General features: G+C 42.2%; 4 protein-coding genes across 7 annotated transcripts in view; 2 read left to right on the forward strand and 2 right to left on the reverse strand.

The window, feature by feature from the left end:
* Window positions 1-9,558, reverse strand: part of ttc7a (tetratricopeptide repeat domain 7A) — a 58,287-nt gene extending 48,729 nt beyond the window's left edge. Inside the window, exons 1-5 of the mRNA XM_083987999.1 lie at window positions 9,477-9,558; window positions 8,355-8,541; window positions 6,525-6,688; window positions 6,224-6,392; window positions 608-738 (exon numbers count right to left, since the gene is read on the reverse strand). Coding sequence (XP_083844125.1) covers window positions 608-738; window positions 6,224-6,392; window positions 6,525-6,688; window positions 8,355-8,541; window positions 9,477-9,533 — 708 coding nt within the window. The 5' untranslated portion in view covers window positions 9,534-9,558. The remainder of the gene's footprint in view (window positions 1-607; window positions 739-6,223; window positions 6,393-6,524; window positions 6,689-8,354; window positions 8,542-9,476) is intronic.
* Window positions 1-21,413, forward strand: part of tmem254 (transmembrane protein 254) — a 312,289-nt gene that overhangs the window by 198,999 nt on the left and 91,877 nt on the right. The gene's annotated exons all lie outside the window — the stretch shown is intronic.
* mcfd2 (multiple coagulation factor deficiency 2, ER cargo receptor complex subunit) lies at window positions 10,480-14,340 on the forward strand. 4 transcript variants are annotated; one of them, XM_083988013.1, is made up of 5 exons: window positions 10,480-10,620; window positions 11,198-11,380; window positions 11,492-11,651; window positions 12,757-13,833; window positions 13,931-14,340. In XM_083988013.1, exons 2-4 carry the CDS (start codon window positions 11,199-11,201, stop codon window positions 12,886-12,888), a joined length of 474 nt encoding a protein of 157 aa, XP_083844139.1. In that variant the 5' UTR covers window positions 10,480-10,620; window position 11,198; the 3' UTR covers window positions 12,889-13,833; window positions 13,931-14,340. The 4 variants fall into 4 exon arrangements, with proteins under 4 accessions (XP_083844139.1, XP_083844140.1, XP_083844141.1 ...); XM_083988014.1 differs by having other exon boundaries at window positions 10,505-10,620; window positions 11,195-11,380; XM_083988015.1 differs by having other exon boundaries at window positions 10,529-10,616.
* prop1 (PROP paired-like homeobox 1) lies at window positions 14,879-17,187 on the reverse strand (the record flags this gene model as incomplete). The annotated part of the gene is made up of 3 exons (XM_083988011.1): window positions 14,879-15,235; window positions 16,155-16,387; window positions 17,094-17,187. 3 exons carry the CDS (start codon window positions 17,185-17,187, stop codon window positions 14,879-14,881), a joined length of 684 nt encoding a protein of 227 aa, XP_083844137.1.

Here is a 21,413-nt window from a genome sequence, read left to right on the forward strand (position 1 = left end):
GTTCTAGTGCACTTTCACGGGTAACAGGCCGGAAAAACATGAGTTACAGGTTGCCTGGAACGCTACAAAGTCGTAAGTCATGACTTGAAGTCGTAACTTACGGGTTCAACAGCCTTCCTGGAACGCAACATAACGCGTTCTGCTCGGTTTTACCTGACAACGAGAAGGGAGGGGGGAGCAGAAGCAACATGGCGGAGAACCTGAAGAGGGGCGGGTTACACCGAGCCATACGCCATATTGAAGTGCCGGCCGTATCGTTGTAATAACTTCTATCGCCCAGAAATCCTCTAGGGGGCGATAGAAGTTACGCGCTATAGCTTTAAATTATTTAAATCTGCAAAATGTGTAATTTATTCATATTTACTTTACACCACTGACAGACACAGAACCACAAAATATCAGTACATGTCAGAAAATTGCAAAGACCTAACTATTAATATTTGAATCAAGTAACTTTGGTTCAAATAGACCGTGCTGGACACCAGTTTAACTGACACTGAGATGCATGTAAGTCATGCAAAAACACAGACACTATTTTCAGTGTTAGTGACCCAACAGAAATACACACACACACATAAAGGGTTACTCTTCATGTGTAAACACCTACCTTATCAAGCTCTTGTAGGTAGGACAGAGCAGCGTCACAGGCCCTGAGATAACACGACAGACTCTCCTCCTCCCTCTCTGACAGACGAACCCGAGACACTGCAGACACTGTCTGGTGGTCCAGAGACAGGCCTGACAAACACAGCCAGGGAATTCACCAATACAACAGTTAAAAGCAGTTCAGATACCATCATGGGAATATTAGTGTTCCCATGATGTTGGCCCAGTATCCCTTTAACACAGTTCTGCTGTTTTGAATTCACAGCTAAACCTACAGGAAAGTCAATCCACCACTTCACATTGTATGAACTACACAAGAGGTAGAATAAACTTGATATACTTGAATTAACATGTAAGCAAGTGTTAGTACAGTATGGTCATATTAGCATTGTTATCTTTTAGCTTGTGCGTAGGTACAACTATGCAGAGCTGATAGCTTATCTTAGATATAAAGAAAAGCATAACTTTCAGACCACTGACTGCTCTCTAACAGGCTGCATTTCTTTCCATATGTCTACATTTGCTCTGCTTGTTTTTCCACTGTGCTGTGCAGACACATTCATTGTGAACACACAGGAAGAAGGGAGTGGGGCAGCAGTGGTCTAGATGACCGTCCTCATGTCCGTTAGTGGACTTATTGGTATAAATAAATGGATGGAGGAGGAACTTTTCTAGACCGCTGTTAGCCTGTGACCGACAGCAGCCTCAGGCCAGATGCCAGGCCTAATCAAATAAGCAGACAGTTGCCAAGAGACACAACATCATCATCCAAATATTCATAATTTAGTGAATTCCCACTACAACACACAATACATAAACAAAAAGAAAAATGTGGGATGGAACGATGCAAACCCCCACAGGATCTGGTGAGGTTTCCTCACTATCATATCGTTTTGCAGGATTCATAACAATCAAAGGAAATCGGAATCTGACAGTTATTATAATAAATTTCTGCTCAGTTTCACAAGCATGAGGTCATGTCCAATTATTAGGAAACAGGGAGTATAATGACATGATGATGATGATGATGATGATGATGATGATGAGTGTAACAAGATTCTCCAGTGCTCCAAGGATTACAAACGGTAATGTTCTCTAACCTTTGGCCTTTCATTAAGTCGGTATTCAACGTGTCAAAATAGTGTTAAGTTAATATCTCACTGCAAAATGTTTGTTTCTAAATTTACCCCAACATGACCTGTTATATGAAAACTGTATTTTTATTTTAACTTAAGACAGCTTGTGTGACTATGAGTAACAGGGAGACATGTGACTCACGATCACCAGGGTTTTAAAAACAGCATTGTGGAGGTGGGTGTGGTTTGGCCACTGAGCTGTGGGACAGAGGCTGGTGGGCAGAGCTGGCTCAGCAGCAGCAACAGGTGAGTTTAGTTGATTAGAAGAACAGATCGTGTTCTCTGGTTCTACTTCTGGTTCCACATCCAACACTTCACCTTATTTTAAAAAAAAATTGATAGAATATGCAGTACAGTGATTTTATGTATATGAAATGTGCCATACAAATAAAACTAATTTGACTGATACAGACAACATCAATATTATTTTGATCTATATCAATACATATACAATAGACTGACTAATTACTTGCAAAAAAGTGTCACAGTGTCACAGCTGTGAAACGTGATACATCGCATGTAGTTTAATATTTGTTCCCAATGGAGCAAAAAAATGACACAAATCTGCTCCCAGAGGAGCTTTATTATGGTGTTCACTGTGGATCTGTCCAGTCTCAAACATTATTACTCTGAATCTGAAAGATGCCTTCAGTAGAGGTAGCTCCAGAGTAAAGACAATGAGGCCAGTTTTTTTAAATGGTGTCAGCTTCAGTGTCATTTACAAGCTGAGGCTCCTATAAGAAAAATACACAAGGAGGATACTGACATAACTCACTGGTATTTTTTGTGCTACAATTGCCCTACAGCAGTGTGAAGATCACCGACCGCGCAGGTTTCTCTACGGTGTCTTTGTCCAAGATGTAATGGGTTATTTTAACAAAACCCAAAAGCTTCTAGTGTGATGTAGACTAGTTTTGAAACTCAGAATTGACTCATCTTAGTAGTGCCGGACTCCACCTTTCCCCCAGCTGATCCAAACAAATGAGCAAGGAGCTGGGGTAAATATAGCCTACTGTTAGCACCATTTGCACAGGGTGTTAGGGCCTTTTGATAACCCAAGGCTTTATTCATTTGCTATCCAAGTAGCTAGTTAACAAGCTAAGCTAACAAGCAAGGTATGGCGAAAATAGACACAGATACCATAACTACAGTAGTGCTACAGATGTTACTGGTTCAAATTTGCGGGGTTTGTCCTGCACTGCAGGATCGCGTGATCGCGTGACTTTTCACCACAACTGTTTTCCTCTAGGTGGCAGCACCGTACTAAATACTGCTCAGACGTTTTGGGGACAATGCTGACAGCCTGATAGCCGCGATTAGGAGTGGCGCTGTTCATGATACAGAATACAAGAGGATGAAAGGAGAACTAGCTGCAGACAGTAAATAATATAGTAGCCTAGTTTTTCAATGACAAAATGTAACGACGGCAGCTACAGTAGACTATAGCCCACGTCTCACTCTCTTTTTTCGGTCATCTGTCTCGTCATCTCCAAAATGTGTTTTTAAAATGAGCCAACTACAGTACTGTGCAGTAGTGCCGCAGATTTCTCACTCCGCACCTTGTTTGAGAGTGCAGCTGGATGATTTCTTGTGAATGAACGGGTCTGTGTCACTTTGGGGCTGGGCGATAAAACATAGGATAAATAACTTTCCCTCGATAGAAGACGCGGCCGATACAAAGTGACACCGTCAGCCATGCAGCCGGCCTGGACTTTTTATTTTTAATTATGAAGGATCATCTGCGCAAGGCAAAGATGATAGCATCAACAAAACACGGCGTAACACACGCGGCTGTATGGGACAGGCTTTTATTTAATTCAGAACAAACCGCTTAGCAAAAATGGAAAATATAGTCTATAATAATTAATTGATCTGTTGTTTGGCCACTGTTTGAAAATAACCCGAATTATGAGCAAATAATCTGATCCAGAACAGCAGTCATAATCAGACTTCTTCTAAATAAACCTAAACATTAAATAACTGGGTCAGGTCGGACCATGGGGTTATTTTTTCTCTTCTTCTTCACAGGAGAAGAGGAGGTGCGCTGCGCTCACGGACGCGTTGATGTTTTGTGATTTATCTGCTGCCTTGACTCTGCCCTTTATACATGTGCGTTCAGATTAACAATAAGACAAGCCATGGTTGAGTTTATTGAGTTTTAGCTGCTCAATCTCATTGTTTCAAAGAAAAGGGATTGATTTTTATAACGAAATGAAACGAAAACAATATTATATTGATACATTGTTGTAAAAAAAATCCAAAAGAAACGAAAATGAACTAAAGAAAATAACTTTCACACACACACATTAAAACAGTGCGATTGGTTGAAAGCTGATAATTAGCCATGTGCTTATAAGCTGATTGGCCGAAACCAAGAACAAAGCCGCGTGAATGGCCAATCGCCATGTGTTAACATTTCCATATTCCGCACATTCTGTGACAAACTGTAAACTGTTTTCTTGTCTGTAACAACATCTATTGCACGTCTGTCCGTCCTGGGTGAGGGATCCCTCCTCTGTTGCTCACCCTGAGGTTTCTCCTGTTTTTCCCTGTTAAAAGGGTTTCCATGGAGTTTTTCCTCAGTCGATGTGAGGGTCTAAGGACAGAGGATGTTGCTACGATGCCATGTGAAGCCCTTTGAGACAAACTGTTTGTAAAAACGGGCTATACAAATAAAATTGCCTTGCCTTGCCTTGCCTTAACGGCCGACATGTAAATCAGCTGTTTCGATGGGCGTTATATGAATAGAGATGTTAATGTGGTACTTTGCACATAGCCTCCTCTTCTCCTGTGAAGAAGAAGAGAAAAAATAACCCCATGGTCCGACCTGACCCAGTTATTTAATGTTTAGGTTTATTTAGAAGAAGTCTGATTATGACTGCTGTTCTGGATCAGATTATTTGCTCATAATTCGGGTTATTTTCAAACAGTGGCCAAACAACAGATCAATTAATTATTATAGACTATATTTTCCATTTTTGCTAAGCGGTTTGTTCTGAATTAAATAAAAGCCTGTCCCATACAGCCGCGTGTGTTACGCCGTGTTTTGTTGATGCTATCATCTTTGCCTTGCGCAGATGATCCTTCATAATTAAAAATAAAAAGTCCAGGCCGGCTGCATGGCTGACGGTGTCACTTTGTATCGGCCGCGTCTTCTATCGAGGGAAAGTTATTTATCCTATGTTTTATCGCCCAGCCCCAAAGTGACACAGACCCGTTCATTCACAAGAAATCATCCAGCTGCACTCTCAAACAAGGTGCGGAGTGAGAAATCTGCGGCACTACTGCACAGTACTGTAGTTGGCTCATTTTAAAAACACATTTTGGAGATGACGAGACAGATGACCGAAAAAAGAGAGTGAGACGTGGGCTATAGTCTACTGTAGCTGCCGTCGTTACATTTTGTCATTGAAAAACTAGGCTACTATATTATTTACTGTCTGCAGCTAGTTCTCCTTTCATCCTCTTGTATTCTGTATCATGAACAGCGCCACTCCTAATCGCGGCGATATGTGATACATAATCATCAAGTCATAAAGCAAGACAGGCTTTATCATATTACAATAGTTTCTGTGATTTAGGCAGTGTATACAGTAGTTAGTTCTAGTTTAATAGCCTAGAGTTTAAGCTGTGGATTACTGCACAGATCACTGAGTCATCCGCCTGTCGTCCTCCGTTCTCACAGATGCCACCTGGCGGTTGTTTTGGCACATTGAGGCTTTTCATTAAAACCTCTTGTCTCGCCAAAGAAAAAAAAATGCATGAGTCTTGTGCCGTCTCGCGTGGACCACGCGTGAAGTCCGCAAATTTGAACCAGTAACATCTGTACCACTGTAGCTAAATGAAGCTTAGCGAAAGTTCAGACAGGAAGACTATTTCTTTAAGCACGCCTCAAAGCCCTTTCCCTGTTTTCCCGCTATCCTCTCGCTCCACCCTTATTCTCATAATTCAACCAACAGTCTGCCATCCTCTTTCTCTTCCACCAATCAGTCATTAGCATCAAATTTAATAGTTCTCTCTTTCTCTCCTGTCATCCAGCCGGGGTTTTTTTTAGCAGTGTAATGTATCGTTTAGTATGGTTTCGTCAGTGGTCCGACCCGACCATGCCTTCCAGAGGTATAGAATTAGACTACTTAAATAGCGTATCTTCACACTGATTGGCTCATTTGCTGTTGTAGGTAACAGAGACACATCAGCAGAAACCAGAGACTTTTGCATATCCAGTTAAAAGCTCCGTACAGGGGCTTTAAGCACCAAAGTTTATTTTGTGCACAATAAATGTAATTTCATCTTCATCTTCAAACCTGGCTCTCTTGTCGTAAATAGTCTGTCCTGACTGAACTCATCTGAAAGGCCCAAACACAGATGAGAGGTAACGTTTAGTGACTTGATGATGTCTAGCAGACTGTTGGCTGTGACAGCACCGCTTCAGTTGGAACAGCGGCACAATTGCCCTTTAAGTCTAGAGCGGCTTCTAGTACCTTTAATAACAAAGGACTCTGCCAACAGTCGCAGGTGATAGGTAGGCTGGTCGTCCTGCGTCAGCTCCTCCAGCCTCACCCTGGCACACATTCCCTGGGCGTCCCGGTAGCGACCCTGGACATAGTGTACTTTGGCCATCAGCAGCAGAGCCTCGTTTAAGTACCTGGGCTGGAGGACAAAGCAGAATACATGGTTGGCAATAACTGAGCCTTTGTGGAAATAATCTACTTCCTTTATTATTCTAACCCTTATAGAAACAGAGAGGAATGTATAGCCTGAAGGAACATGACTGAGACTGACTGTGAGGCGGCCTCGGCTCAGGATGGTGTTGAGGTGGCCTTTGGCTCTGGACATTCCGGGCTGAGTCTTGTCCATCAAAGGTATTGATCTCCGTAACAGATCCATGTTTTCCTGTATGCACTCCTCCAGCAGAGACTCAGCCATCAGCAGTGTCCCATAATCATCTGGGGGGGGTGGGATTTCAAAAGTTAAACGTGAACTGACTTTGCTGGAGTAGGTCTGAGCTCAGGGGTCAGAGTTCATTTCTTTCTGTAGCCAAAGCAAACTTCACTCAGCTCTTTAAAAACAGCATTTCCCACCAGCTCAGAGAGCAGAGGGAGCAGTTAAATAGACGTCACAGCGCTGGAGTCTATTTAGAAGCTCCATATTCTGACTTCCTCAAACTTTAATCGAATAGCTTCAACATTGTAACCACATGATAAACAGCCCACATCCATCTACAAGGGGATCAAAGTATTACTCTTACTGACCATCTTCTGACTGTGCCACTGTGCTCGCTGCCCAGTAGTAACACTCAGTTTTTAGTGTACACACACACTTGACTGAAGTCTTCCTGTTTAGCTTTTTCTTTCTGAGCGTGTGTGTGTTCTGACGCCAGCCCTGTGAGCAGTGTTTATGTTCGAATATACTTGACATATTTGCCGGGGTGGTTTTTATCTGCACAGCCAAGGCTTTAGCCTATCAGTGAGAGGAAGGTGAGGGATAAACAGCCGGACGTGTTTCAGCCCATAACACAGTAAGAGTGATTTCAAACAAGTTGCAGCGCGGTCGGAGCCGGTTTTGCAATAGAGAGGGAACTGTTGTCAGCCGGTCCGAGATTAAGTGTTAATGTTTAAGTGTGAGAAAGTGAGTTCACTCGCATTCTCTGCAGGAGTCACTCTGTTGTGCACAATTGTGATCTTTTGTCCTAGAAGAGTTACACTTTTGAACATTTGAGTTCAAAAACCAAAATAAAATACGAGGCATAAGAATAACTTAGGCTGTGTTTTTCCCCCTGTTTTCCAGTACAGTGAGTTTTATCATTGGCTTTATTTCCTCATAGCTTAATCTGTCATGAGGTTCTTTAATAAACCAACGTTTTCCATGTCATCAGTGCACAAACACTGTTAGATCAGCTAATGCCAGGCATGTATGCACAGGGTATTACCACTGATTTAACACTGGTGAGTGTGTATACGGAGAGAGAGACTGCTGGCTGCTCTGTGAGCCACTCGTGTTTACTTTACTAAGGCAAGAGGTGGAGGCAGGTGCATTAGTGACTTACCAAAGTAATGCTTTATGAGGCACAGACTGATAACTGTGTTTGCATTTCGTTGGGCGCACATACAGTGTGGCTTGATTTCAAGGGTATAGGCAGATAGTGGATTGTCCTGTCCTGAAGCCCACATAATATGATAATACAGGCTGCACAACATTTCATGGAGTACACTGTAAACTTCTCGTGAATGATATTTTTGTCTGATTTAAGGTCTAACCCTCATGGACAGGTGTAAATATTAGGTTCTGTTCTGTTTTTTTTTTTTTTTTATCAAGTCCAGCTTGTGTAGCCTATCTGGCAAATGTGTGCTGCAACAAGACAGATTCTCACGGATTCTTTTTTCAGCCATGAATCCTCATTGCTCCCAGCGCAGAAATGAACTTAATATAGCCTAACTAACGATGACTCATAAAAAAAACTTCCTGGAACAAGTTAAGAACTAGTCAACAAGTGGAATCTCGCATCTCTTATGCGTGACACAAGGTTTTCAACACCTTGTAACTTTTTCGCCGCGCGCACAGGGAGCCACCGCGCGCACCTTGTAGACTGAAACCAGGTGGAAACCCACTCACCGTCCGCGTGGAACCGCGCGGCGTGCATCTGGTCGATAATCGCCGGCATCTTGTCCCACTGGCACTCGGCCCGGTACCGCTCCAGCTCCGCTTCCAGGCGGAGCTGAGTGAAGGAGACCCGGGATGCCATCGGTGCTCTGTCCCGGTGGTGACTGTACTCCCCGGACACGATGGGAGTGACTGCAGACTACCAGGAGAAATAAATGAGTAATCTCCCAGAGCGGAGGGATGGAGGGTGGAGTGTTGGTAACTGCAGGCAGGGCAGGGGTATGAACAACACAAGGGAAGGAGCAAAAACTAGCCTACATTGCTGATGTTTTTTTGTTTTTTGTTTTTTAAATAGGTTTTAGGATGTTTTTGTTAATGTAAACCAGTTATTAAAGTTATAGTTATTCATGTGTAGATAACAGCCCCCAGCTTTATTCCAATGCATGGACATTTCTGCAACATTTAGAGTAAATTCCGTTTTTTTTTTTTTTTACCTTGAACCTTCACTGCCACCTCATTTACAATTCATATTTACTGCAATCCACTAGGCCTGCATAAACTGTCTTCCTAAAGGTGTCTGATTGAAATAAGTAGGGCCTTTTGAGAGGGCTTGATCAGGAGAAGGAGGGATGTGTTCCTCCAAGGACCCGTGGTCCTTAACCCCGTTAACACTTTAAATGGATCAGGTGAGGCTTAAGAAACAGAAACAGCAACAGCAATAGAAAGACTGCTGTAGGCTACTCTAACACCAGAATGTGCAACTCAGCTGAGGCAGGGTATGCAGTAAGGTGCTGTTTGATTCTTCTAACGTCGCAGATGAGTTCAGCGGAAAAAACACAGTGACTGATTGATTGGCCTGGTCTGGGTTCAGCAGCTCTGGCAGGCTGAGGCTGGCTCACCTCCTGGCTCAGATATTATCTAGTGTTCCATAATATCACTATCAAGCAGTTTGTGGGAACCCACTAAAATAGTTTGGAAGAATCAACATGAGTCCACCTGTAGCTGGACAACAGTTAGCAGCAGTCCTATCAACCACAGCACAAGGTGTAAACACACTGGGATACAAGGGTCACTCACTATGGGGGGTTTACTGCGAGTCTAGCCTATATCTACTTTATGATAAAAACATAAAACCTCGAGCCTCCTGAACAGAGATTTTGCTGCGTCATTTTCTCTCTGGAAACTTGACATTTGTTTGACATAAGTCCACGTTTGTCCTTCTCCTCCTCAGCAGAGTGTCCACCACACCGTGTGTACAACGTGTGTCTGTGTAAAACAGATTTGACAGCTGAGCGGCAGCTTTACGCCCCCTGCTGACGTGTTGATAGTCACGTCAAAGGCTTTTTCTCTGTCAAGATAGTTCAAGTCCCTCGAAAATACTCTGGTCCCTGAAAAGTGCAAATAGCCCGTTTGATTACGAAGTGCGAGCCTAGCCCTCGACTCACCTGACGAAACAAGTTAATACGAACGTACAAAACATACGCTTTGTTGCATAGTAAATTTATTTATAGAGCACTTCAAAGTGCTTTACAGAGGTTAAAAACGACAAAAAGCGCAAGAATGATTTTCTAAGCGCTACTAGCCTACTTACACAGTGACAGCCACAGCTCACCTACTAGCCTCGGTAACTGATGTTAGCTGGGTGATTCTTTGAAGACTACGTACGCAGTTGAAGATTTTGGCTAAGTTATACATAAATTTAGGAAATCATGAAATTATAGGCTAATATTCTTCAATATGATGTTGTTACGGGGTTGAAAAGGGACAAATATTGCTATTTCATAGGTAATAACTGATAGGGCCTATGGGTAAAGTTGTCAGAAATAGTCTATTAAATATTAACAAAAAATATAGTTTAATTTGCAGTTTTTATTTGTTTTTAATTCAATGAATAAAGTGATTCTGGTCAGTGGGGATACACAGTTGGCTGTCAAGCATCCTATAAAAAAGTTTTTTTTGTGTTTTATAATCCAAAGACACATGGATCCATCAATTTATGGCTTTAAAATGCAAAAAAAACAACACAAAAAAACTTTATTTGAAAATTGTTGTGGGTAAACGACACAACTGAACAGCGCGTGGATGTCAGTGGCGCTAACTCTCTCGTTTCAGTTGTATACTCTCTGATCATTGTAGCCAATCGTAATGAGCTGTCGTGTCCAAGAGAGACTACGGCAAGCTATTCAGTCCCAAAAAGCTTGACTGGACGTTGTTGCCTTCCTTCAAACAACGGTAGTGTCCACGGAGCCGGGTGAAGACATCAATTAGCTTCAAGTAGGTACTGAACCTGTCTTTTTACTTCACGTTACTATATCATAGCGAGCCTTGCAGAAGTGTATACATCGAACAGGTCTTGTCATTGTTGTAGGCTTATTTTGAAGCTTCATGCTAGCCAATCCTATAGTCCTATACGGTAGCTTTTGAGCTAACGGTAATGATTGTTTCAGTAACGTTACATTTCTGGGCTTTGAACTGGCACAACAAGTTGATCTTACATTGCAGGTAGCAGGACGTTCAGTCTTATTTTCTCACAGACACAACAGTGCTTACATCGCCTAACGTTAGACCAGTCTATGGTAGATTTATTTACAGCAGTGTTCCTATGATGAACATATGGTTCACACTTGCAATTAAACAAGACAGCAAGAAAAGGTTTTACTATAACTAAGTCTTACATTTGATGGTTGTATGGTTGGAAAACCTAATCTAAAATTTAAAATGACGGAAAAAAAGTGTCATGAGGCTATACTGTATGATGTCCACCATATTTTTAGATGAGCAGAATACAGAATACAGCACATTGATCTCTAAACTCTGCCTGTCATGTTGTTTGTGTGTCCCTCTGTGCCCAGCAGAATGACGAGTGGCAGGTTTATTTGGCACTGGGGGGGTGTCCTCCTCCTGTCCTCCTGTCTGCTCTGTGTGTCTTCTCATGTGGACCCACAGCAGCAGCAGCAGCCACCTGCCGTAGAGAGCGCAGCTCACGTGACAGGCCACGGTCACGGTCGCCTGGACAAAAACATGGTCCAGGACAAAGAGTGAGTGATATCTCTTCTTTCAGAGGAGTTATTTGCACTTAGTGATGCACTTTGAACTGAGTCAGCAGCCAGGTTGACACTCTGTGGTGTTTGATCTTCTTTGTCCACCAGCCACATCATGGAGCACCTGGAGGGAGTGATAGACCAACCGGAGAAAGAGATGTCACCGCAGGAGCTTCAGCTGCACTATTTCAAGATGCACGATTACGATGGAAACAACCTCCTGGATGGGCTGGAGCTCGCCACAGCCATCACACACGTACACAAAGAGGTGGGTGTGTGTGCTTGTGTATAGATTTGCTTTGTTTGTTGTTGCTTTTGTTGGCTTCAAGTGTCTCCAACAGAGTCCTCAGAGAATGTGTGTGTCAACAGCTGCTTTTCTTGACCCTGTGAACACACCTAGTGGTTGCTTTATCTCAGTGCTTTTTTTTCTTTTTCTTTTTTAACCCTCCTGCTGTCCTCCTGGGTCAAGGAGGGAAGGAATGAAGGGCAAAGGGAAAGAAGGAAGGAAGGAAGGAAGGATAAAGGGATAGAAGGAAGGCAGGAAGGACAAAGGGAAAGATAGATGGAGGGAGGGAACAGATTGGGTCAAAAAAGAAGGAAGGAGTAAGGATGAAGGGAAGGAAGGGAGGGAGGCAAAAAGGATTGTGGAAAGATGGAAGGGAAAAGGGAAGGAAAGAAAGATGGAGGGAGGGAACAGTCAACTGGATCAAAAGAGGAAGGAAGAAGAAGTAAGGATGAAGGGAAGGAAGGAAGGAAAGAAGCAAGGGAAAAAGGATTGTGGAAAGAAGAAAGGGAGAAAGGAAGGAAAGAAGGAAGGATGGAGGAAGTGAACAGATTGGGACAATAGGAGGGTTAAATTAATTAGAATTAGAAGCGTTATTGTCTTCACATCTATATATATAAAAAAAAAAAAACATTTACAAAAGAATAAAATCTCACCATAAACCAGACAGTGCAACAAGTTTAACTGCCACTATTACACATCACACCACCTTGTTATGTCCATGAATTAAGTCCCATGCTATTGTCCTGTTTGAGTCAGAGTTAAGCTAATGATGTCAGCGTTAGAGTTAAAACTACAAAACCCAGGTATCACACAATGTACTGCAATATCTGCCAACTATGCGGCCATGTTTTCCAGCTTGCGTTTGCTTGCTGCTGTAATAGATTGTTTTGAATAGTGATTTTTTTTATCAGGTTTTGAAATAAAAGGTGTCTTATTCAGTTGAAATCCAAAAACATTCTATGAAATTAACATAGAAAAGAGCAGCAAAGTTTCACATTTGTAAAACCATTGTTTCTGATTAATTATTTGTGTTTCATTGAATTTAAATATAAATATTGTTGATTTTTTTTCTTCTTTCCTGTTACAGGAGAGAGGAGAGAACAGCCAGCCAATGAGAGAGGAGGAACTGATTTCTCTAATAGACGATGTTCTGAGGGACGATGATAAAAACAATGACGGTTATATAGATTATGCAGAGTTTGCCAAATCACTGGAGTAGAGCGTCTTAACGTGTCATTGCGTCCTCGACAACAGCAAGGAATCTGCAGAGAGGGGACGAGCCGTGTGTGTGTGTAGATGGAGCCAAACTGAGAAGCTGCACCACTTCATGGAGGAGGAGGGCCATCATTTCATCTTTTTTTCTTTCTTTTTTTGGTCAAAGGTGATCAGTCAGTGTTGTTTTTCATCGTTGTCACAGTTGTTTTGTCCGAGCAGTTTTAATTTTTTTTTTTACTTTGACTTACTTTGACATCAAACTAGTTTGATGTACACAGAAGGACCTAGTTTCTACATCCTCTGTTCATAGTTCCCCTAATTTGAAAATTGTGCCATTTTTAAAGAGCTAGTTCACCCAACATCATTCACAATTATTTATTGTTTTCCACATCAGTGTCACTGTACTTTTGAGAGATCACTGTCTTTATTTTTCCTGATTTGACTGTAACTTTACTCAGAATAACCTGAACGTTGATTTTCCAAAGTTAGGGTGAACTGACCCTTTTACATCTAGGAGAGCGGTGTGCGATGTGTGTTGGTCTTTTAGTGGTGCTACACTTAATTCAGCCCGATGGCACAGTACTGTAGCATCCAAACACATCCACCAGTTTCCATTGGATTTCCTGTGCTGTGTAGATGTCTGTGCTTAACATAGTGGACCAAAAGATTCTCTCTGTGAATCCATTCATTTGCTATTGGTGAGACGAACCGGTTGTTCTCATGACAAAGTGGCCTTGCTCAAATGTATATTCTATGATGCAGTGTATGTGTGTTTGTGTGTGTGTGTAGGGAGTAGAAAACTTTGAGGTGACTTTTTTTTTTTTAAAGGGAATTCCAAAGTTACAAGCAGGCTGAATGGCTCAGCAGTCCCACAGATTCTCCTGCTGTGCTCTTCATGAACAGAATGAGCCAATCACCATTATATTCCCTGTAGTGGATCAGCCAGCAGGTACAGTACATGTTAGTTATATTTTTCTTGTGTTCTTGAACACAAGAAAAATATAACTAATATATTTGAGAAGACAAAATGAACACAATAAATCTAGGTACAGTACATGTCATAAAGTGAATGTAAATCAGCATCATAACTGTGCGATGCTGGTTCTTAATCACTGGATAAGCTAGACTTGAAGCACACTGGTTGATGCTGCGGCCGCTGCAGCTTCATGGGTTTCCAGAAAAAAGCACTTGTGCTTTAACTCCTCTGCTGGAGAGATGAGCTGCCTTTAAATCAGATATAGATGAGACACCTCAGGTCTCTGTGTGTGTCGACGGTTGTTGAGTACATCTGTAATGTCTTCTATAATTTGAGTTTCGTATGGATGAATTCTATATTTTTGCCATTCAGTATTGATTCATCAATCAGTTCAGGTTGTTGAATGCAAATATATATATATATATATAAATCAGAAAACATAACAGATGCAGCTCTGTTGTCTCTGGGATGTGAAATATATATTAAAAAAAAGTTATCAAAAGAATTGTCTTGTATTGTCTCTTGTTTTTTAGGTAAATTAGGGGGGGTCAGATTTAATATACAGATACTGTATTTATAACATTTTCAGATCAGAAAACTTCATTTTGCAATATTATAAAGTTGTTAGAAATTAGATTCCAGACAATATTTTGGCTGAAATGTGTCAAACAGTGTTTCATGTTGCTGTAGATTTGTTCCTATGGAGCTTTTAGACATCTTGTTTGCAGCCTTCATCAGTTAGCAAATTTTTCATGGCGATAATTCAGTTGTCAGATTGTACACCATTTCTGTTCTACAAAAAAAAAGGGAATATTTTATACATGTAAACAAAGTATTTCACTCACAATTTATATACTTGTGACTGCAGGAAATGAAATGAGTTGTTTCTGTGATAACTCAGCACACTTTAGACTAAAATGTACAGACAGAGGGTGAATACAAGGTTTAGATGAAAAGAAAATGTTTCAATGTATTTTATTTAGCAATACACCACACACAGTATTTCCATGGTTACGTCTTAGCTCCAGTGAGAGGTGGGGTCCAGAGGCTGCATGGAGGCCAGTGAGAACATGGAGGAGGTGAGGTTTCCCCTCAGGGGGCCGTACCAGTCGTCGTGCTGGCGCTGGGGGGCGGGCTGAGGGGGCACGCTGGAGTAGGGGCACTGGCCGGCCGGGCCCGAGTGGCGGGAGTACATGGGGGGGAGGCGGGGGATGTGGGGCAGGGGCTGGGTGTAGTACTGTCTGGCCACCCCGGACGGCTGGACGTGCACGCCCCCCAGCAGGGCCCGGTGGCCCGGCATCACACCCATGGGGAGAACCTTCTGGAGGGCTCGCTCCTGCTTCCTCTGTTTGGCTCTTCTGTTCTGAAACCACACCTGGAGAGAGAGGGAGGGAGGCAGATCAGTCAGACTGTGCTCCCTGTTACAAGTAATACCAGGTGCAATTGAACATTTAACCTTCCTCTTGTGTCAGCTTTCTGCTGCCATCTCTTGTGTTACGGTCAGTTTTGACCTGAGTCTTAAATCAGCTGTAAGATACAAAGAACTTTTTTTTTCATCCAATTAGTTTTTCTTCTCTTGGTTACATTGTTAGGCTTCTTTATCCATGAAAATGTTGGTTTTAATATTTTTGGTGTGCCCCCCTGGGCCTTTTTTGTCAGTATACCGCTTGACTTCAATGTAACCTTCCTCTTGTCAGCTTTCTGCTGCCATCTCTTGTGTTAGGGTCGGTTCTGACCCAAGTCTTAAATCAGCTGTAAAACACACTAAAAACAATTATTTATCATCCCATTTGTTTCTCATCTCTTGGTTACGTTGTTAGGCTTCCTGATCCATGAAAAGGTTGGTTTTGCACTTGTGATTTCAGTTTTAACTCTCATTGTTGTTTCTATCATTATAACCGTGTTGAAACCGACCCTAAAAACACAAATGTCATAGTTTTAACCAGAGCATTTTAGAATTTTTTGGGGAAAGAATTGTGTTATTTTGTTTAAAACAAACAGTCATTGCTATTTGTCTAGAATCATCAGACTAATCAATAAGTTTGTGAATAAGGAATACAGGTTGATTGATTTATCAGCATGAGGCGTTATGCGTGCCATCATTTCTAGGGCTTTGCCATTTCACTATGTGGACTACACTTACTGGGACATCTGTGTTTTTCTTGCCAAGACAAAATAACAAAGTGAAGTTGATTTTCTGAACAATCACTTACCTAAAAAATAAATAAATATCAAATTGCACATTACAACAGTCAAAGGATGGTAGTTACACTGCAGTGTGGAAGCCGTCCCACCTGTATGCGAGCCTCGTTCAGTTTGGTGAGGCGGGCCAGCTCCTCTCTGTAGTAGATGTCAGGATACTGGTTTTGTCCAAAGGCGACTTCCAGCTGTTCCAGCTGCTTGTGGCTGAAAGTGGTGCGATGGCGTCTCCTGGCCGGGGTGGGGTAGGCACTGCTCCGCCGGCTCAGACTACCAGCAGCCATGGAGGTCTCACTCACTGACCCCTTCCTCACTGATTGTCCTATATCTGTTTTGAGCAGGAAGGGGGGGAAAAAAAGGTTGAGGCTTTGCATAGCTGCCGAACGGTGAATTTCACCGATGACTGTCTAGAAAAGAGGGATTACACTGACTCAATGGTTCCCACTGCCATCAGGCAACCTGAGAGCCACTGAGCTTTAGCTGCCAAAGACAAGCTCGTGAGAAAGAGATACCAGAAACTGGGGGATTTGACCGAGATTATTAACACAATCACTAACAAAGTGACTAATCTGTCAAATTGGTGGACTGAGTTGACCTTGGCTGGAGAAGACATGGTTTCTGACAGAAATGCATTCATACAATGCTATACATTCATTTATTTTGAAAATTTGGTGACTTCACTCAAACATTTTTGAATTGGCTTATATTGAACATACTACTAAATGTACTATCATTTTATTTATATTTTATTTTAAACTTCAACCTCAGCATCTAACAAACAGTTAGGACTTGATCGAAAAGGTTTAAAAGGAAAAAAAATAAGTTAAGCAGTTTAGATGATTAAGAAATCCCAAACATTTCAAGTAAAAACTGTGACTTGTCTAAAAGTAGCCCTCCTTCAACAGCTTCCAGATCACTGAGCATCACATCAACTCTCCAACGACTCTAGGAAAGCATCACTGCATTAAAAGTAAGTTAAATATGATAAATACTAATAATGTTCACATCATGTGTCTTTTCTTTTTGGGACTCACCTGCGCTGGAGCTGACAGTAGCCATATCAGAGTACACCTCTGCACAGTCCTGGTGGCTCCTCACGGCGTCCACTGCTACCTTTACCTGGGCCATAGCTGCACCTCTGATCTGCACTGTCTGATGCACACACAGACTTACCTGACCATTTAGTCACATGTTGTGCTCATGTCCCACCCATCAGGGTTACCTTTAACATGGGTGTGCAGCAGGGGTCAGTGGAGCTCAGATGAGATGCCTGAGATTAGTTTATCTGAGGTTTTACTTTGAAATGACAACATTTTTGTTGTATCCTCTCTTTTTTTTCTTTTTTTTTTTTAAAGTCCTGCATTTAGGTTTGATTTCCTGGCCGTCATCATCATTCATCCCTGTAAACTCATTCAGTATCAGTGAGTCATGATGTTTCTACAAATCACCTTTACTCATGAACTGAATTTATTTGAATGTTTCATGTACATTTGCCCAGTAAGTCATTTAAACTTAGTTTTTGAGAATGAAATATATACATTAACAGTGCAATGCCTTCAAGTACAAATCCAAGGCAATTAACTGAGCATTTCCACTTTCATTGATAACATGTGTTTGTCATTTGAATAGGAATTGCTGTACACAAACTCAGTTTTGTTGTGACATAGCCTACAATATGATGGATATAACATAATCCAGTAAATGCATTAAGTCATGAATGTAGAAAGGTGTGTTTGACTGAGCCCATTACTTGTTGGGGCATACTATCAATTAATGTAATCCATTCATTTAAATTCAAGTTGTTTTTTTCCACAAAAACATAAAAAGTGTTTGGACCTTGAAATGCTGCTTCTGATCGATTCACATGTTCACAAATGCTGAAGAGATTTGGTGAGCTGCAGCTGCCGGTGTGACCACCAGGTGGCCCTGTGTCACCTGCATCACAGAGACAAACTGGAAATCGAGTCACCAAATCTTACATCTGCAACAAGAACAATCCTCAGCGGTCTATATTTTGATACAAGGGCAGAGTGTGGAGACCACCCGGCTGTCTTCCACAAACACCACCCTTCTCAGGTAGGCTCACTCTATCTTGATTGACAGGGCCAGATTGACTTAAAGAGGAACTATGGAGGATTTGTATCTTAACTATGCTACATTTTTTACCTTAAAGGCCCCATTGCATGAAAAATGTGATTTTGGTTATTTTTGGTGCTTGGGGAGGTCTCTGGGCCATGTATACATTGCCCCATGCATCAAACTGGTCATAAACGGAGAAACACACACCGCCTATTTGTAGGAACATTCTCTTTAAGACGAGCGGATAGCACTTCCTCCTTTCAGTGATGTCACACACAAGGTAACTCCGCCCACCGTGACCATCAATTTTTATGAATGCAGCTTAGGTTTCAGTTACTTGCCTGTGATTGGCCCGACCACATGCCACTCAAAAACAGTCAGCCAATCAGAGGAGAGGTTCTCATTCTCTCTTCTGATCGGCCAAATGACCTGTGCCTGCTAGAGCTCCAGAAAGAGGCAACAGAAAGGGGCAGTATAAACGATATTAAGCAGATCACAGGTACTCAAAACCAATGATACATCTTGTTAGGGATATCAGCAGGTAAATAAACCCAGAGAAAAGTGCGAGGCATGGGGCCTTTAATTAAACAGCTTTGGAGTAATTGTAATGGTTTAATAAATGGCTTAACTTGTTACAGGGAGAATGGAGGCTTTCTGCCTTCCATGTGTCACTTGTTGCATCTCTTGTCTGAAAACCAACCAACAAACGCACCCCATAACCTGTAATCTCTTGTTTGTGACAGACTAAACTACACAAATATACACATCCTAACATTGTATTACGTTATGTACCACTCTATTGATTGATTTCTCGTTGGCTTTGTTGTAAACAAATGCACATGGCCAGGAGGAGGGTTAGCAACACAGAGGAAAAGATACCGCACTTACATAGTTCCTGTTTAACTATCAGCAGATCCCATGATGCTAAACTCATTCCAGGGCCAACGTGGAGGGCTGCCCCTCCCCACACCACCCTGGATACTAGGAAGAGCCCCTTTAACGTCCTACTCAGCACTGAGTCATGACAGGGCAGCACGGCTGGCAGCTACATAGCTGGAGAGCTAGCAGTTGGCTTTTTAACAGAGCTCAAACAAGACGGCAAGTCATCACGCACTATATCTGTGCTGCTGCCTGTGTGTAGGCCTACAGTATTCATATATAGATATATAGTTGCAATCATGCACTGGAAAAACATTCAGTTTACACATACAGAGGGGTGGGTGCTATATCACCTTGAGACGTTCTAATGTTAGTGTGTGTTTGATAGTGCTGGATTCTCAGTAGTCCCTCCACTTCTTGTGTAACATGTCTGTCATTAGCCATTTGACCTGAGCGATACATGTGACTCCTGAGAACCAGTAAATCAGACATTCAAACGAGAGACTGATGTGTCACAATGATACCAAAGACTGTAGCCCCCCCCCTCCCTCTCCGTCCAGGATCCTTTCCAGGAAGGTGTAATAGACAAAATGCAGTGATTAAACGGCTGTTGGACTGTCTGTGACCAACGAATCCCCATGCAGGTTGCACCAACTTCTCTGCAGATTCCTTGAGAAAGTCACTGTGACTTGTTCTGGGCTCTGTGCACAGCAACATCTGATTGAATTCCTTGTGACACGCCGTTTGCACGAGCCAAGTCCTGTGTGTCCTGCAGGAGCTTCCATCTTCCCTGCATTGTGCGTGCGTGCGTGTGTGTGTGGCTGCCAAGTTCTCTACGGTTCCCATATTCAGCTCACATGTTTCCTGCCCCAGACAACAACTCAGCCACAACCCCCCCACCCCCTCAGCAGAGCACACTGAGCCTGTCTGTGTTTTCTGTCAATACCTTCACTTCTGTCTGTCTCCCTGATAATGTCTTGCAAAGTTCAGGGATTTAGACCGAAAATCTTTTATTCTTAGTCTTAAATGAATGGCCTCTGATTCTGAATGTGGAAGCAGTGGATTATCTCAGGTCAATGTGTATTTAAAGGGATAGTTCACCCAAAATTCAAATTTCACTCATTATCTACTCACCCTCATGTCAACTAAGAGCTGCGAGAATTTTCAGAGTCCTCCGTTCCTTCTCTGAGTTACGGGCGGGTCTGCGCAGCAGTATTTGTCCATATAATGGTTGTCAATGGATATCAACTTTCTTCGTCCAAAAAGACACACCAAAAAACATCCAAATACCTCCATGCTGCTCGTCTGTAATGTCCCTCTTGTATTGAAGCCCCAACATGAGAAATTGTTCCGCCGGTCAGTGCAAATCATGCGAGATTTGCACTGACACAGGAAGAGCAGTGAACTGAGACACTGGGAGTTTCCGCTACAAACAAGCTTAAAATATAGACTTATTTAATTTTTTTCGGAACAATTTCTCATGTCGGGGCTTCAATACAAGAGGGACATTACAGACGAGCAGTATGGAGGTATTTGGATGTTTTTTTGTGTGTCTTTTTGGACGAAGAACGTTGGTATCCATTCACGGACCCCCCCCCCCGTAACTCAGAGAAGGAACGGAGGACTATGAAAATTCTCACAGCTCTTAGTCGACATGAGGGTGAGTAGATAATGAGTGAAATTTGAATTTTGGGTTAACTATCCCTTTAAGTGTGTGTGCACTTAAATATGAATACAGGCGTATAAGTACAAGTACGATTATGTATTAATATAAGTGTAAGTCTTGGTTTCGCATTGGGGTCGTCAGGAGGAGTAGCTGGTGTTAATGGGGGTGTCCTTAAAATAAACAAATGGGAGACTTTTGCACTTGCTCAAGCAAAGAATGAGCAACAACCACTGTTTTGTTCAATGGATCACAAAATCAAACCCACATTTCACCAAAAAACAGACATTCCTGTGTCAAAGAGGATGTTGCCATTTGTCCTGGTCTCTGCACCAGGAATCGATTTGTCCACAGGAATTTGGTTGAAGGCATAAAAAGCATAAACTGAACATTTGCCATCAGAGAAGTGGAACTGATGTCAAAATTTGACTTGTTGCTGTGCAAAATAAGTTTCTGTTTGGTGTTACAAACCCGGACGGTGTCTCATGCCAAAACTTTGTGGCACAATGGAAGGCAGTTATTTTTAAAGCTTGGTTTGTGCGTATATGCCAGCTACCAGGTTCTGATCCATTACTTTAGAGCTGCTATTATCATTTTTCTTACTGAATGGATTCAGTTACTATGTGTTTGTGAAAGGGATTGTTTTGGATGTCAAACTCACAGAACCTAATCCCTCCAGCATTTTGTATTGTTTCACTATCTGTTGATTGAATGTTTTGGTTCATGGTCCACA

Source organism: Trachurus trachurus, assembly GCF_905171665.1.
Source record: "Trachurus trachurus genome assembly, chromosome: 15".
Taxonomy (NCBI): domain Eukaryota; kingdom Metazoa; phylum Chordata; class Actinopteri; order Carangiformes; family Carangidae; genus Trachurus; species Trachurus trachurus.